The sequence below is a fragment of the Urocitellus parryii genome, unplaced genomic scaffold, assembly GCF_045843805.1.
Source record: "Urocitellus parryii isolate mUroPar1 unplaced genomic scaffold, mUroPar1.hap1 Scaffold_114, whole genome shotgun sequence".
NCBI classification, from domain to species: Eukaryota; Metazoa; Chordata; class Mammalia; order Rodentia; family Sciuridae; genus Urocitellus; species Urocitellus parryii.
In genome coordinates this window covers 49,965-63,669 of record NW_027551871.1, presented here as the reverse complement: position 1 = coordinate 63,669, position 13,705 = coordinate 49,965, and the positions used below count along the sequence as shown (strand labels likewise).

The window sequence follows — 13,705 nt, the reverse complement described above, 5'->3', positions numbered from 1 at the left end:
TATGAGATAACAATTTTTCTTCTTAGATAACTGTAAGAAATTCAGTAAAGCTTGAACTCAGGGTACATATGGGGAAGAGATCAAAAAAAGTTGGAAAAGTAAGCAGATACAGAGGGCATTCTGTGTCATCGGAAAATATGAAGGTTTTGTCCTACATGTAAAGGGTCCTATTAGTAGTTTTTGCAATAGGCTAGGCCAGATACAGGGCAGAGGGTGGTAGGTGTGGGATGGACCGGATAGGTCAGACTCAGAAGCTGTACTGATGGACTTGCAATCAACTGGACTGGTGAGAGCTAATGGAGGACCTGAGTATAACTTCCAGAAATTTGGTTTTAGTGAATGTGTGATCATCCTTCAGGCCTTCCAGGCACATCTTCTCTTTCCTTCTCAGGTATTTTAGCCTTTCAGAACAGGCAGTTCTCCCTCCGCAGGGTCCTTCATCTACACCTGACCTTTATTCCCCACTGTGGCCTCCAGTCTCTCTGCTAGATTCTTGTAATTCCTTCCAAACTGGGCTGCCTGTCTCCCATCACTCCCTGCTCCAATCTGTTTTATATGAATTGGCAAAACCTTCCTCACAGAGCTCTGGTCACATAGACTCCTGATGCAGGTCTAGGAGGACCCTGCAGTTGGACAAGGTTCACACTCCTGAACATGGTGCTCAAGATCTTCCACAATCCAGACATGCCCTGCTCTGGCCCAGTTCTGCCCCCTCTCCTCTTCAGCTTTCCCCTCTCTCCACTACTGAGCTTTCCATGCTTTTCCCCAAAATGGCATTCATTTTATTACACCTCTTTTCTATTATATTATATTATATTATACCTCCTTTTAAATATATATTTTATATATATTATACCTCTTTTCTATTATATTCTTTTCTATTATTCTTTTATACTTCATGGCCTTTAAACCCAAGCTCACTAATTTCTTTCTTAGGTAATTCATGATTATATCAGAATTTCATTCAAGTTTCTTGACCACTTTCCTTTTGAAAGCTGAAGTTCAAGGATTGAATATTTAAAAGCTGACTTCCATGGGCCTAGAGTACTGTTCTGATCATGCACAACTTCCTTTCCTACTTTACTTTCTTGAAGAATCTTTCAGGTATCCTACAAACCCATATATTGATTGTTTTCTGACAGAGCTTGAAGACCATCCCACCTACAGCTGGCTGTGTCTTTCTTTTCCACAAGTGTTTTAAAACTGGCTACCAAAGGCCAGACATCTGTGGGAATTGCTGAACTAAGAGTTTTAGGCCCAGAGACTTTTGCTGCTACATCTTTACCTATTATTTAAAAATAGCAGATGAACTGTATAATAGCTTTTCTTTAAATCCATTATTATCATCTCCAGCAAGAAAATAACGTGAACCTATAGTATAAATAAATGGAGAGCAAGATGATAGCTATACCTTATCTAAGAAACCTTCTGTGATGTTTATACTTCCCTCTTATTTCACTATTTTATAATTGCTTTTTAAGTTGTTTATATAGCCCACTAGACTAGACTATAAGTGATTTGTCTATCTGATAGACTGGCTGGATGTGGTGGTGCAATCCCAGCTACTCAGGATGTAGCAGGAGGATTGCAAGTTCAAGGCCAGCCTCAGCAACTTACCAAAACCCTGTCTCAAAATAAAAAATGTTTTGTGGATGTAGTTCAATCCCTAACACTGAAAAGAAAATTAGCTGATTGAAACCTTCAAGTTTCTGAAGAAGTATGGACTAGATAATGTATTTTCTTTTCTATTATCCTTTGGTTCTATTTTAACCTTGAGATAGCATCAATATCTTAAATTTAGCAAGGCCATTTTTGACTGCAGTTTTGTTACTTTTAAATACTTTTAAGAACATCATTGAAGAAATTAAGCATGTTGTCAATGAAAGGTTATTCTTGGGAATTATTCATTTTTCTAGCATATTAAATTTTAATAGTTTATTATTAAAGTTATTATTCAATTATAATTCATGTCAAGGAGCACCATGTCTATGTAAGTGTGAAAGGTTTTAAAGAGCACAGTGGATACAACAATTATTAATTGGGCATTATGTAAAATTGTGGATGTGTAACCGACGTGATTCTGCAATCTGCATTTGGGGTAAAATTGGGAGTCCATAACCCACTTCAATATAATGTATGAAATATGATATGTCAAGAGCTTTGTAATGTTGTGAACAACCAATAAAAAAAATAAATAAATAAATAAAATAAAGAGCACAGTGTACAGTTCTATGACTATATGGAAGAAAAAATTACAGCTCTATAACAGATATCTCAGTGTGACTTCTATAAGCCAACCTGCCTATAAACCTGCAAGAGATTTTCAGCAGTATATATTTGAAAGAAAAACATATATCATTGTTTTTACTGCATCATCTAAACTAATAGGAGACAGATTCTTGAAAGAAGTGATTTCAAGCCTAACTTAGAAAGCAGGAGAAGATTTGATCAGCCTAGGTCTTTTATTGTTTGTTTGTTTGTTTGTTTTAATTAGTTACACATGACAGTACAATGATCTTGACATATACAATTGAATCAGATGGGATATAATTTCATTTTTCTAAGTGTACAGGTTGTAGAATTACATTGGTCATGCAGTCACTTATATACCCACAGCAATAATAATGTCTATTTTATTCTGCTGTCCTTCCATTCCCCCCTTCCCCTCCCCTCCCCTCCCTTCTCTCTACCCAATCTAATGTGACACAATTCTTTTTTTTTCCCTCACATCATCATACCTGTATTCTGTATAATGAATATGCAATTCCCTTTCTCCCTACCTTTCCCTTCCACCTCTCTTCCCTAACTAGAGGTAATTTTCTTCTCATGCTCTTCCTCCCTACCCCATTTTGAGTCACCTCCCTTATATCAGAGAAGACATTCAGCATTTGTTTTTTGGGATTGACTAACTTCACTTAGCATGATCTGCTCTAATTGCCATCTATTTCCTGCAAATGCCATGATCTTGTTATTTTTTAGTGCCGAGTAATATTCCATCGTGTATAAATGCCACATTTTTTCTATCATTCATCCATTGAAGGGCATCTAGGTTGACTCCACAGTCTAGCTATTGTGAATTGTGCTGCTATAATTATTGATGTGGCTGTGTCCCTGTAGTATGCCATATTTAGGTCTTTTGAGTCAGCCTAGGTCTTGATGGGACTTGTGGAGGGTGTGAAGAATTTTCCTGAAAGAAGGAAATGCTTTTTGTTGCTTAGGATGGGTAGCTGGCTAGGAAAAGAGGCCAAGTCATAGGCAGCTATCCATTTAGACTGAGTTTGAATTTTCCACAGTTACCAATAGAACGCTAGTATGTATTTTTGAAAAGTGATGAAATAAAAGCTGTGTTTTAGGAAAGTGAATTTTTAGTTCCCAAAATACAGTAGAATTAAAACAGCAATGAATAAATTTTTTCTTCTCTCATATAAGAAGACAATATATAAAGATGATGATCATTCATCCTACACTTTTTAAAATGTTAATATTGTACAGCACATTTGAATACTTTTGATAATTGTCATGTGAAAATATTTCCATGGAGGCAGCATGAGTAGGTTTTGGGTGGTTTGGTTTTGTTTGGAATTTCTTGAACTTGTCCATTTCTGTTGTGGTTGGGCTCTACTCTCACATTATTTTTCTATATATAGGTTGCTGCTCTTGCTCCATGGGAAATGGTGAATTATGCTACCCATCAATAGAGCCAGCAGCAAACACAAGCACCAGTGGGCCTGTGATTCCTTCATTTGAGAAAAGTAAGTGCCCTGGGATATGAGGAAGGGCATAAGGAACAGAAGAGCCCTTGTCCTTCTGTGTCATGAAACCTCTACATAGTATTTCTTCAGCAGCTGTAATACTACAGAACACTATTTGAGAACAGATTCTCAAATAAAATAGGAAAAAGATGTGAATAGAATAATAATCGTGCAGAGAAAACATTTATTTTAAAAAGATAAAGTTCTTATAGTATCACACGCGTGTATGCATGCACGCATACACGCACACACACACACACACACATGCACACACACTTTCCAATAAATTTAACTCAAGAGATAAACCCAAGAAATTTGCCCTAAAAGCTATTATTATTTTGGCTTTTTTTCTTATTTTAGAAGCTGAGACTTTCCCCTATCACTAACCCTTATGACCAGGACTAATTAATTAGTGCTTAATTATATTGTGTTTTAAATATAACTTCTTTTAAAAATAAGAAAAACAACTTTAAAAGTAATAAACTTTTGGCATGTAAACTAAGAGACTAAATCACTTTTTTCTGAATTTTAAATTATTTAAAACTGAACATATTTATATAGAATTGGAATTGCAGTGCACTTTCAGTTGATTTTGCTCTTTGTGATGGAGAATCTGTCAATTACATTGTTGCAAAAGGCATTTTTAAAAGTTTTTTAGTTATAGATGGACCCAGTACCTTTATTTTTATTTTTAATGTGGTGCTGAGGATCGAACCCAGTGTCTTCCACATGCAAGGCGAGCACTCTACCACTGAGCTACAACCCCAGCCCATGGCATATGTCTTTATATAATAAATGTTGGGAGGATTATACGAAATTATGGGTGCAAATCACTTAGCATTGTGTATGGTATACGTGGTAAATGTTCATTAAATGTAATACTGGCAACAGTTGTTATTCAGGTGGCATTTATATTTGTCTGCTATCTGTTGGCTAGGAATGAATCTTAAATAGTAGCAGAACTTCGGTTTCCATAGAAAGAAATATCAGATTATCAGCCTTCATTAAATTTTCTAATAGGACATCCAATCTCGAATTCAGTTAAATTGTCTTAGTTTTTATTTATGTGCTTCTTTTGTAAAGTAGTGTTTCTTTATGTCCCAAGGTTTGCTTTCTTAATTTTTTTCTCTCTACCCAATATCATAGTAAAGTCATTTTCTGCTTCTCAAATTATCCTTAGTCTTTCTTTAACTATCATTTTCTTCATTACTAATACTGATTCATGAAAACTTTTATACTATAGGGACTTTCAAAATTTTCTGATCATGTTTTGTAAAAATCATATTAAAAGAAAGCCATCATATATGGACATCATCTAACCATGTAATTTAGTATCATTCCTAAGCCTGAAATTTTAAAAAAAGCCTAAAGGAAATTAAACCATAGACAAATGAGAATTTCTAGAGCTTTACAATATAATTCGTCCCCCATTCCCTGCTGTTGCACAAAGGCAAAATAAATATTACATTTAGATTGCTATGTGGCAACAATGTGGGAAAAGGCAAATGAAAAACTAATAAGATTTATTTTATGCATTTTAATAATGTGTGTACATAATATTTTAAAACCAGTTTTTTCATAATATATATACACACATATATAAATATAACTCAAATTTTCTACACATAAGTTATTATGTTAGCTTTCTATTACTGTGACAAAATTTCTGAGGTAATCAGCTTAATAAGGAAAAAAGGTTTATTTTGGCTCATAGTTTAGGAGGTTTCAATTCATGGTCAAGTGACCCAGGTGCTTTGGGCCTAAGGCAGCACAGTACATCGTGGTGGGAGCATGTGGCAAAGAAGCTGCTCATCTCATGGCAGCCATGAAGCAAAGAGAGAAAGAAAGGAGGGGCTGGAGTCCCAATATTTTTTCTTCCACTGTGCCTTACCTACCTCCTAAATGTTTCACAACCTCCCAACAGTGCCTCAGACTAGGGACAGCCTTTAATACTGGGTCTTTGGTGGACATTCAAGAGTCAAACTAGAGCAGATATATACAAATAGTTATTATTAAAATAGAATCATACTACAGAGATAGTTTGGTGACCTACTTTCTTTTTACTTAGCAAGACTGTAAACTTTCTCCCTACCATTAACTATTATGCTAGACCACATTTAGTGGTTGTATGTGTCCTTTCCCAAAAAGTGGCCTTAAGAAATAGATTTTTATTTTTAGGGTAAGAGCTATAAAATTGTTTTTTAATCTTTAACTTATATAAGATTGTATGTTAGACTAGGCATGTATTATGTAAAAATTTTTCCTTTTTCTTTAGTACCATATACAAAGTGGAGCTGAAGTGGAAAAACAAGTTTCTTTTGAAAGATCCCTCACCCCTGTTTTAGGACAGAAAAGAGTCAGTTTTGTGATTTGAGTTTGGTCTCATATGTGAACAAAACATAGCATATAGACCTAGTTGGTACCTTGTAAGGCCTTTTGTAAGGCAAATTTTAAACTCAGAAAAGGCAGGAGTTAATTGTAAATTTATTTCACAGTTAGTCAAAATAGTGTATTCATGACTACTATGAAGATTTAATGCAGGTGAAACATGAGTTATTAATTTAGCCTTTTAAAATTTTATGTATAATTATAAAACATATATTAATATATAATTATATAACAAATTATGTAGATAGAAAACATTGGTGAATGGAATAAAAGGGAAATATTACATACTAGTGGTTTTTTTTCAGATAAAAACACTCTCCAACTAAAACTCCTAAAACAACATGACGGAGCTTTCCCCCGATTTCATCGAAAATTACATACTGATTCTTAGCTGAATGTGCTTTTTTGTTGTTTCTCTTAGGAAGTCATTATAAATTTAAAATGCATTCAAATAAAAAGCTCTGATTACAAATTGTTGTGCTTACTGTTTCATAGATGATCACTGTGTGAGTCGCTGTAACTCCCAGAGCTGCATATTAGCCCAGGAAGAAGAACAGTATCTGCAGAGTGGAGACCAGCAACTGACTCGACATGTCTTGCTGTGTTTACTTCTCATTATTGGCCTATTTGCTGTAAATGTTTCTCTGGTTTTGTTTGGGACCTGTTTCTTTAAATGTCTGGCAAAGGTTTTATTTAGGCATCTGGGACCAAAACTTAGTTGCTACTTTTCAAGAGTAGAGTGGCTAGGCTATCTAAATTCTAATCTAGTTTAAGTGTTTTTTGTTTTTTTAGTTTTTTTGGTGGCGAGGGGAGAATCATTCATATTTCTCTGTTGCCTAAGTGTTCCAGTAGCCTATTCTATTAGAATTACTTATTCATTCTGTGCTCTGAACGTAAATTTGGTAAAATCAGATAGATATCTCCATCATGTGTCCAAGGGCCAGTTATCCCTAACATGCTTGACTGACCGAAGTGGACAAATGCCTACATTATCACTCACAAGATATTTCTCATATAAATTAACTTGAAAGAATAAGATTTAATTATGGAAATCAACCTAACTACTTCATGCAGTAGGGAAAAGAGGAAAAATGCCCATCAAATTACTGACATCTGGGGCTGGGGATGTGGCTCAAGCGGTAGCGCGCTCGCCTGGCATGCGTGTGGCCCAGGTTCAATCCTCAGCACCACATACAAACAAAGATGTTGTGTCCACCGGGAACTAAAAAAAAAATATATATATATATATATATATATATATATATATATATATATATATATATTTATATATGTATATATATAAATTCTCTCTCTCTCTCTCTCTCTCTCTCTCTCTCTCTCTCTCTTTAAAAAAAATTACTGACATCTAACATTTTTGTGGGGAAGGGGGTGCTGGAGATTGAACCCAGGGTTATCACACATGCTAAGCACAGGCTCTATCACTGAGCACCACCCCTGGCCCCTGCTTTTGAATTTTTAACACATTTTTCATGGTTCTAATAATACATATATTTATAACCTGGTTTTTCACTTATGTCAAGCATTTTCAAAGTGTCCAAAATTAATACTTTAAATGGCTCCCTAGTAAACAATAGAGAGCTATATAATTTACTCAACCACTTCTTTATGAATTGTTTCTAACTTTTCAAAATACTCTAAAAAACATCTCCATGCATTATATTTTCTAGTGATATATTCCCAAAGTTGAGAAACCTGGATCAAAGAGAATAAATATTTCTGTGATTTTAGACGTATTCTACTAAATTGTTTTTCAAAGGGTCGATAGTATAGATTTATAAAGTGCTCTCACCAATATTGAATATTGTAATTTTGGGGGGAGGGATTTAACCCAGATATGATTTCTACATCTCCACCCTTTTATATTTTATTTGGAGATAGGGTCTAGCTTAGTTGCTGAGGCTTGTCTTGAACTTGTGATCTCCTGTCTCAGCCTCCTGATCCACTGGGATTATAGGCATGCACCACCGGGCCCAGCTAGTTATTATAATTTTTTAAAGGTAGTTTAAGTGTAACCTGCCTAGAGGTGGGAGATAGGCCATATAACCTACGAGCCCTTTTCACACAGAATGCTTGTTACATAGTATGATATCAGCCAGCTACACTTTATCTGCTGTTTAAGGACAAAAATTAAAAAAAAAAGAAATGCTTCCAAGAATTCCTGCTTAGTGATATAATTATTTTCATTGTGTAGAACTAATTTTAAAATCAGTCCTGTCTTAGGCTAGTCGGCAGTCCTGGTATATTATGTAAGTCTCTGTATTATGACTCATGTCTTCTTGCTTCAAATCTGATCAGAATAGATGCTGTTTGAAAGACATCTGTCAGAAGAAGTAGTTGAAACCTCTTGTTTGAAAGACAAAGCCTCTGTATTCTCTCAGTGTTTTTCCCTTTAGTCTCTCCCCCCCCCTAATTATTAGGTAGAAAAGTTATTGTACTGTGCTCTGGATGGAGAGAAATGATTAGCAGGCTTCATTTTAAAATACTCTTTTTTTTTCTTTATAGAATCTTTCCAGTTGTTTATGGTGGCTATTCAACCAAGAGCCTGGAAGACTATACGTTGAGTTACAGTTTTTCTGTGCTGTGTTTAACTTTGGCCAGGTACTTATTTACTGAAACTTTGAGGGGTTTTTGTCTTCCTGGATGAGTTGAATGCAGAGAAGGGTATGCGGATGTTGTTGTTTTCTTCTAAATCAATAGGGTTTAGTTTGTTTGCCAGCTGCTGGTATACATGACAGCTGACAGCTGCTGCCTGTCTTCTAGTAGAGATGAATTCTTATATTGGTTAAAGTCATCAGAATGTACATTGAGTGTTTCAACCAGCAATACCAAATAATTTTTTTGCTTTGGTTTTGAGATAAAGAATCATAATTTAAGCAGGGACAAGATGTCCTAAGTTCTTTTTAAACTTTTTGTAATCTTAAAAACTCACTTTGAGAAAAATAATTCACCTTCCTTTAAAGGATTTATCCCCTTAGATGGACAAATATTATTTCATTTACATTTTAAACAACAGATACTTAAATCTTTACTTTAAAATCATGTGGTGTGTAAATAAAACTTTAGTCAGGGGTAATACTTTTCTTTCCTTGATAGTTATTTGTGTGCCAAAAATTGCTAAGCATTTTATATTCATTATCTCATTTAAACATCACAATAATACTTGCAACATAGATGTTATCATCCCCAGTTTAAAACATAGAAAACTAAAATTCCATGAAAAAGTGATGTAAAAGGTACTATTGTCTATGTTCATGACACTATTAAAATACATATTTAACAATACGTTTTACATATTGGAAAATATTTTTAGGTGCAAATTTCAAAATTTGATCTTTTCATTAACTGTGGGTGTCGGGGTGGTGGTGCTGGGGATCAAACCCAGGATATTGCATATGCTAGTCAAGTGCTCTATCACTGAGCCACATCCCCAGCTCAGCCCCTTACTTTTTAATTAGAGAATACTCATCCCTCATCCAGAGATTGAATATCAGTTTGAAAAAATATTGTATTTGAAATCAGTATGTTGCCTACTAAATGTAAAATAATTTGCCAAGAGTTAGTTAAGACTTGTCAATAAATGCTCCTGCAAGATTTTTCCTAACATTAATTTCTTGAAGTATTTCCAGTTTGTTTTGCCATTATTGTGGGAACAAAATGGTTATATCTAAAGGTACAAATTACCTCGGTTATTTGTGTCAGCTTATTACAACAAATATGAACTTCCCAAGATCTACTTGATAACTATATCTTACATTGTGATATTAAGATCTGACTTTGTATCCAAGAATTATAAAATACTAGATTGAAAAATCTCAGTCTTCTGTGGCATTATGCATTCAGAAAGCCAATTCAAGCTTAGCCCTCCTAGTCCTGGGGCTGAGAAAGCTTCATTGCACTGCACTTTGTCATGAACTGAATTAGTGCCAGGAATGCTCCCACACAAGTAGTTCAAGGGAGTGAGAGACACACAAACCTCACTCTCATCCAGTCTTCCTCTTGGAGAGGAGGAGAAAGATATTCCCTTCTGACTGCTTATAGTTTGGGGTAAAGAAAATCGGGCCCTTCATATAATGTTATATTGCCTTCTCCATCCCACCTTCCACCAACCTGCACCTCAGTATGCTTCACAAATGGCAGCTGAGCTCTCTTTCTCCCAGGCAGTCCTAAATTTCCTGATCTGGGGCTTATATCTGGTGCCAGTTTGCCTTATTACTCCAATTCCTTCAAGCCCTTTCCCTAACCACTAGCCAGTACCACTTCACATAAATTCTGTTCAGTTATTATTATTGGATATTGCAGCACTTGTTAATTATGTAATTTATGAAGTTTCAACAAAAAAACAATAAATACCTAAGCACAGTGGGAGATTTTTTTTTCAAAACAAGAAAACAAAGACATATAATTCTTAAATATTTTTATTTTTCTTTAGTAAGAAGTCATAGGAATATGGTTGCTCAGCACTAGTTTTTATCACCCATCATAATTAGAACAGAATGATTGGGAAGAGGCAGCAAACATGTCTGGTTCCAGGTACTGAACTTTAGAGTACCTGCTTTGTATGCTCCATTTGAAATGTTGCTCTAATCACACTATAGGTTTGCCTCCTCAAGCACTAAATTTGGTGACTTCCTTAATTCCTGCTCTTACAATTTTATTGCTGCATTCAGAAAAAATAATTTTGTTTTCTTCCCTAGGGATTTATTTCCTTTGGAATCTTTGGATTGGACAAACATTTAATCATCCTGCCTTTCAAAAGAAGGTAAATTTAGTTTTGAAATAAATCTCTATATTCCTAAATTTGATGACAAAGCCATTATATTAAGATACTGATATTTTTATACCTTTAAACTGTTAGACCACCACTAAACACCATACAAGGGTTATCTGTTGATTCACATAGTTGTAAATAACTGCAGAGAAAATGTTGGAAGAACTATTATAAATGGAGCAATATAATTTGCATTTTAACAAAAACTGATGGACTCTGATTTTGATCTATGCCATTAGCTACATAAAGTTAAATAAAACTTGAACATATCTTTAGAAAGGGTAGTATTAAGTGGTGCCCCCAAAGGAATATATTTGATTGTCTTTCACCTTTGACAACAGGATTCTTCTATCAAACTAACTTATAGAAAACTCAATTTTTCTTTCTAAATTATTTTATTGGCTTAGTAAAGGGCTTCTTTGAATTAAGATCAAGAATTTTAAAAAGTAACAAGTATTGCAACTTGTAGGTGGGAGGAAAAGGCAGAGGGACAAATCTTTGTACTTCATTTGCTTTTAAAGTCAAAATTAGTAGAAATTAGAAGTGCTAACAGAATTCATCCTACCTGCTCTATGAATAGTGCCCCAAAACAGTATCTTTTATTCTTTCTTTCTTCTCCTTCAGCATCAGCATCAGCATCATCTTATTCACTAAGATTTCATTGTTAGGGTCATAATCATTTCATGAAGGAAAAGCGTAGTAAGAAAGTTATTGAACTTAGTTATCAGCTTCATAATGTGAACTACTCAACAGTTCAATTGTGTGAGCTGGCCAAAACAAAACCAGTCTGTACTCCAGAGCCCAGTATTTTCCTCTGTGATACCAAAATTTCAAAATGATTGAGTAAACTATTTGATATCTAAGTTATCTTTATGTTTCAAAAATACAGTATAAGGAATATTTCTTAGTAAAAACTGAAATGAGCCAAAAATGTCTAGAGGATTTATAAAATAATTAGGTCACTCACCCAGCCTTCTGTGAAAAGGAAACTAAATGCAGAATCAGTTGTGTTGTAGATGAGATGGGAAATTTGGTGACTGGCTTTGGAACAGCCATTTTGATAGAGCAGAAGGGATTCTCTCTCCGTGCTTTTCTTTCGTTAAAAATAGCCTCCTTCGGCTGGGGTTGTAGCTCAGTGGTAGAACACTTGTCTAGCACATGTGAAGCACTGGGTTCAATCCTCAGCACTACATAAAAATAAAAGTAAAATAAAGTTTTAGAAAAAAAACTTTAAGAAAGTGAATATTTAAAAAAAAAAAATAGCCTCCTTAGTCAGGCATGGTAATACACATCTATAATCCCAGCTCCTGGGAGGCCTCAAGTTTGAGGCCAGCCTGGGCATATTAGTGAGAATCTGTATCAAGACAAAAACATTTCTTAAAAAGGGGCTGAGGGGCTAGGGATATAGCTCAGTTTGGTAGAGTGCTTTCCTTGCATGTAACAAGACCCTGGGTTCAAGCCCCAGGACCACAAAAAATGGTGGGGGGTGGGGGGACTGAGGATGTCACTCAGCAGTAGAGCATTTGCCTAGGTTTTCACAAAGTTCCAGGTTCAATCTCCAGTAAGAAAAAATAAACTCCTTAAATTTGGTTTTCAGACTTGAATTTCTATGGAACAATAAAGAAACAGCAGAAAACAGAGATTCTCTTGTTTCTGAGGAAATAAAAATGACCTGTCAACAATTTATCCATTATCACCGTGACCTCTGTATCCGTAACATCGTCAAGGAAAGAAGGTAAGCAAATTGCCATTGTAGATCCAAATAATTATATTTTAGATTAACTATTTTTGGATTTTAATAGGCTAATAGTTATGGGTCAATTTTTAGTTTAAGAAGTAGCATATGAAAGAGACATATTACTTTGATTTTACTATTTTAAAATATCATATAACTTCTGATTTCTACATAAAATGTGAGAACTTTAAAACAAACCCGAATGTGGTAGAATATTAACATTCACTTCATGTTGGCCATTAGTGTCTCTCACAAAGCTTTGAAATACATTGGATTCAGAAATGGTTTTATATTCCCATTTTCTAGTGTTATATTATTATATTGTTTCATATTGCCAAGAAAACAAAATGAAGGCAGGAGTGGTGGCACACTCCTGTAAGCCCAGCAATTTGGGAGGCTGAGGCAGGAGGATCGCAAATTCAAGGCCAGCCATGTTAACTTAGTGAGACCCTGTCTCAAAATTTTTTAAAAAAGGATGTAGCTCTGGGGTAAAGTGCCCCAGATTCAATCTCTGGTACCACAAATAATAATAATAATAAAATTTCTGCCTCTTAATTAATTCTGCTGCTTATATTTCACCTCAAGTCCTAATCTTCCTTTGGTATATGACATTATATCTTCAAGGTATGGAATATACTGCAGCAGGAAATGACCAACTTTGAATAAACAAATTTGTAGTGAAAATATTTTTGGTTGTCATGCAAGAAAAATAAAACATAAGGAAAGTAACATGTGTATAACGGAAAATTATATAGGAGAGTTTATTTGCACCTATTATGCCACTATATTTAATATACATGCCATTATAATCAGAAGGTAGCCTAGGTTAGATGGTGGAAAGGGGAAGCATTTGGGTGTAGGTTAATACTAGAATTCAACTCCTGAATTGAAGTTTCTTGGCTGTGTGACAATAGGCAGGTTCAATTCTCTAGCCTTAGTTTTCCTTTTCTTTAAAAATCCGACTCTCAATATTGTTTGAATTAGGTGACAAAATGTCTGTGATATGCCTAGCCTAATGGTAAACTATGGAGAAAAGCTAAT

General features: G+C 34.8%; 1 protein-coding gene across 1 annotated transcript in view; it reads left to right on the top strand.

Moving 5' to 3' along the window:
• Positions 1–13,705, top strand: part of LOC144251590 (lysosomal cholesterol signaling protein-like) — a 48,371-nt gene that overhangs the window by 32,397 nt on the left and 2,269 nt on the right. Inside the window, exons 11-15 of the mRNA XM_077794426.1 lie at positions 3,648–3,752; positions 6,636–6,772; positions 8,664–8,759; positions 10,856–10,920; positions 12,527–12,664. Coding sequence (XP_077650552.1) covers positions 3,648–3,752; positions 6,636–6,772; positions 8,664–8,759; positions 10,856–10,920; positions 12,527–12,664 — 541 coding nt within the window. The remainder of the gene's footprint in view (positions 1–3,647; positions 3,753–6,635; positions 6,773–8,663; positions 8,760–10,855; positions 10,921–12,526; positions 12,665–13,705) is intronic.